Source organism: Lipotes vexillifer, unplaced genomic scaffold (genome assembly GCF_000442215.2).
Source record: "Lipotes vexillifer unplaced genomic scaffold, Lipotes_vexillifer_v1.1 scaffold914, whole genome shotgun sequence".
Classification (NCBI taxonomy): domain Eukaryota; kingdom Metazoa; phylum Chordata; class Mammalia; order Artiodactyla; family Lipotidae; genus Lipotes; species Lipotes vexillifer.
Window position 1 is genome coordinate 767,300 of NW_006780388.1, and position 4,489 is coordinate 771,788.

The 4,489-nt window shown below is 61.0% G+C and overlaps 1 protein-coding gene across 1 annotated transcript in view; it reads left to right on the forward strand.

Annotated features, from left to right (window-relative positions):
* The first annotated feature begins 2,650 nt into the window (after positions 1-2,650).
* TFAP4 (transcription factor AP-4) overlaps positions 2,651-4,489 on the forward strand; it is a 14,150-nt gene continuing 12,311 nt past the window's right edge. Inside the window, exon 1 of the mRNA XM_007453478.1 lies at positions 2,651-3,009. Within this exon, the coding sequence (XP_007453540.1) occupies positions 2,921-3,009 (89 nt within the window). The 5' untranslated portion in view covers positions 2,651-2,920. The remainder of the gene's footprint in view (positions 3,010-4,489) is intronic.

Sequence of the window (4,489 nt, forward strand, 5' to 3'; positions counted from 1 at the left end):
TTTTTTTTTTTTTTTTTTTTTTTTTTTTTTTGCGGTACGTGGGACCCTCACCGCCGTGGCCCCTCCCGCCACGGAGCATAGGCTCCGGACGCGCAGGCTCAATGGCCATGGCCCACGGGCCCAGCCGCTCCGCGGCACGCGGGATCCTCCCGGACCGGGGCACGAACCCACGTCCCCTGCATCGGCAGGGGGACTCCCAACCACCGCGCCACCAGGGAAGCCCCCTCGTGTTGTTTTAAGTCACTAAGTTTGTGGTAATTTGTTACAGTAGCAATAGGAAACTAACACAAGTATTAAAAAAAAAAATTTATTGAAGTACAGTTGATTTACAATGAGTTAATTTTTGCTGTGCAGCAAAGTGACTCAGTTATATATATATATATATATATATATTTCATATTCTTTTCCATTATGGTTTATGACAGGATATTGAATATAGTTCCCTGTGCTATACAGTAGGACCTTGTCGTTTATCCATTCTATATATAATAGTTTGCATCTGCTAATCCCAAACTCTCAGTCCTTCCCTCCCCACCCCGGCTCCTTTGGCAATCACAGGTCTGTTCTCTATGTCTGTGTGTTTCTGTTTCTTAGATATGGTCACTTGTGTCATATTTTAGATTCCACATGCAAATAACTTTTACACGCCCTTTATAGAAAAAGTTTGCTGACACCTAACTTAGAGCAAGAAGGTGAGGGATAAAGTCAGGTACCAAGGATAAAGGGGATTTTGCTGAACACCCTTTGAGGGCTCCAGAGGGCACAGTGGACTGAATTAGGAGTTGGGAAGGGATCAGACTAAGGGGTGTACAGAGCCTCCTGGGAATAGAAAACGGCCTGGATGGAGTCTGGGGACTTCTGGTGCTACTGCCATGAAGTGGGTTAGTGGTGGGAGAGTGTTGGAGTGGGGCAGTGGGAGCAGTGATGATATTTCAGGCCTTGGGGCAGGAGCAGCTGAGCCAGGGGTGTGTGGGTTTGTGCATCTGAGACAGCAGAGGGCTGTAGATGAGAAGACGCCTTTGGCAGAAATGGGGAGGCCAGTCTGAGTGACAGTGTGCTCGCAGGAACTGGGCTCAGGCTGGGTCAAGGCATTTCTGTAGAAGACAGAGCAAAGGGTGGACACACTTCTCCCAGCTCTCGTTCATTCATTCACCCAGGCACTGTGGACGCTGCTCAGTGTACACAGTTATGTGGCCCTGTATCCTATGTTGTCCCCAGATGTCATCCTTCCTCTCCCCACAGTGAAGCCTCCCAGGGACTGTGATGTTACACGGTCCGGGATCTGTACTTACAGAAGCAGCCTGACAGCTTATTTTAAGGATTGGAAAATATTCACGCAAAACTGCCAGGCATCTACAAGGTGCTCCGAATATCTAATAACAATAACATTTCCTAATAATAACAGTAATGCTTGTTATAAGTAGCAGTATTTCAATTAGGAGGCGCGATTTGGGTGGAACCTGGAAGGCGGATGGGATTGGGAAAGGCGGTGGGCAGGAGGGAGGACATTCCAAGGCAAGAGCGGTCTTCCTGAGCCAGGGGCCAACCTCCAGGAGCCAGGGGAGGGGACGCGGGAAGGGCGGACGGAACTCACCGCCAAGGCGTCCCTCCCTCACCCGCTCCAGGCCTTCACCCCTAGTAGAGAGCGCACCCTGGCGGGGGAGCAAGTCTCGCACTGGCTTCGCCCTGAATGGGAAGATGCAGCCTTCGCCTGCCCGGGCCAAGCTAGGGCGTGCCGCCTGCTGTCCAGCCTCCCAGAGGAGGGGTAAAGCGAGGGGGCATAGGAGGCGACCCGTCAGCATCCACCAAACCTCCCAGCCGCGCTGGCAGCCCGCCTCCGGGGCCGCTGCTGTCCTGGCCCACCTCCACCCTTCCCTCCCCGCCGGGGCCCCTGCTTCCTAAGGCAGCCCCGGGATCCGAGGCGCCCGGCGCGCCCCCCTTTGCCCTCTCCTCCCCGGCTCCGGGATTCTCAGGCTCCGGAACCCAGGCCGGGCGGGCAGTGGCGGGCAGCTAGGCAGGGAGAGAGTGAGGGAGGGGGCTGGCCAGCCTCTGAAGTCGGCCCCAAGTTACATGTGGGAAGCGGCGGCTATGACGCAAGTTTCCAGGGGGCCCTGTGCTCGGAGGGAGCGCGCCAGAGCAGCTCCTCTCTGTGCAGTTGCAACCGAAGAAGAAAAAAGCCCGGAGCAGCACCTCAGGCCGCCTTCGCCTTCGCCGGGCCCAGCTGCGCACCCCCGCCCCCCGACGGCCGCCAAGCGCGCAGACCCTGCACGGAGCAGTCCCCGCCGGACCCCGGGCGCGCGGGCTGGGTTTCCTCGCTGTGGCTGGCTTTTTTTTTTTTTTTTTTTTTTTTCCCGTACGCGGACCTATCCCATAGTGGCGCATGTAGCTCGGCCGCAGCTCGCTCCATTCACGCCGCGCCCTTCAAGCCCGCCCGCGGCCCCCGCACCAGGAGCTCGTGGGGAAGTGCGCAGACCCTGGCCACCACTCTCCCCCGGGGGCCAGCGCCCCTCTCGCCCGGGCCTCGCGCCGCCCTGGGGGGCGCTGCAAATAGTCCTTTGTTTACATGCAATTCCTTACTCCGCGGAAGGAGGCCGGGGGAGTGCTGAGTTTTCACCAGCTGTTTCCCGCCTTGAAACAGACATCTGATCAGCTGCAAACACACACACACACACACACACACACACACACACACACACACACACACACACACACACATACACACGCCCGGGGAGGCAGGCCGGAGAGACCTCCCTCCCGCCCCTCCCGCCCGCCTCCCTCCCCTCGCCGCCGCCGCAGCCAGCATCTGGGACCGGCCGATTCTGCACCTCCGTCCTGCGCTGCCCTTTGATTCGGATTTCCATCTTGTATTCTCCGGCGGACCGCGGGACCTGGCTCGTGCAGAGGAGGGGGGCCGATCGCTATGGAGTATTTCATGGTGCCCACTCAGAAGGTGCCCTCTTTGCAACATTTCAGGAAAACAGAGAAAGAAGTGATAGGAGGGCTCTGTAGGTGTGTACTCCTCCTCCCCCTCACCCCCTTCCCATGATTGCAGCCCCCGGCTAGTCCGCCCCGGCGGGCGCGCGTGTGCGCACGCATGGCCCGCGCCGTGGACCCTCTCGCCTTTCTTAGCCGCGGGGGTGGCTGCAGCCCTGCGCGCCAGGCTCGGGCCGCTCGGGGACCCTCCTCCCTCTGAACGTGGGGGCCCCGAGTGGCCCCGGTCACTTTTGTCCGCTGCAGGCGGGCGAGTCGCGACGTTTGTAAATTGCAAACAGACCCACGTGGTTCTGCAGCAGTCCCGGCCATGCTTGGTGCTGGTGGCTTTCCCCCCCCTCGCTTCCTCCTCCCCCCTCCCGCGGCGGCTTCCTTCCTCTCCCTCCTTCATCGCTCTCTCTGGGCGCCCCCTGCAAGGGGGTCTGGGGGGCCCGGGGCGCGCGTGGGGCCGCGGCGCGGACGGCTACAATGCAGCTAAGCCGCGGCTCCAAGCGCGGGGGGGCGGGCGGGGAGCCGGGTGGTGTGAGTGTTTGCAGGGAGCGGCTGCAGCGGGGTCGGGGGGGCGTGCTGGAGTCGGGGTGCGGGAGTGGGCGGGACCCGAGGGCCCGGCGCGGCCCGCCGGGAGCGCCGTGGACCCGGGCACGTTGGCGGCCACTCGCTAGCTTGCCGCCCGCGCCCGGGCGCTGTTTACTAGCGAGGCCTGGACGTGACTCTGCAGCCCTCTTGGAGTAGGCGGGCCTCAGCGCGCCGCCTCGCGGGAGCAGTAGTTCTCCGCGCCGCGTCGGTGCGGCATTGTGGGAGTTGTAGGCGCGCCTGGGCCACGCTTTACCCGCACAAAGCTCTGACCCCGCGGGCGGGGTGGGCGAGGCAGGCCGGGTGTGGGGCTTTTGGGGGAAGGGGCATCAGAGGTCGCCCCTAGCCTCACCAGGCCGCTGCTCGCCGCACGTGGGTCTCCGCTGCAAACTTTCTGGTCTCGTGCCCCTCCCCCCAGCCATAAACCGAAAGCGTCCGGTTGCCCAGCAGGCTGGGTGGGTGGATGGGTGGTCCGAGATCCGTAGCCTTCCCCAGGAGGCACTTTCTTAGTTTGGCCCGGGTTGCTCCAGATCTACCCTTTACCGAAGAGTTATGGGTTAGCGGAATCGCCCTGGACAGTTGTTAAAATGCACACGCCCGCAATTCCGATCGCTAGGAGAAGGGCCTGGGCATCTGCATATTGAACACAACCTGTGGGATGGCGATACTGCGTGGGTTGTTCTCTGCGGGTCCAAGTTTGGGACCTGTGGCCCTTTTCCTGCCGTGCTACTTTAGGAGCGAAATGGCTCCCCAGGGCTGGGGCCACGTGCTCTGCGGTCCTGGGCAGGCAAGGCGGGGATTGAGGGAGGAGGAGCCGCAGGCGGTGTGGCACAGGCTGGTCGACACCAGGGGCTGCAGAAACCAGGTTGGGGGAAGGTTGCTGCACACGTACACACCCCCAACACCCCCTACCCACCCCCGCCCC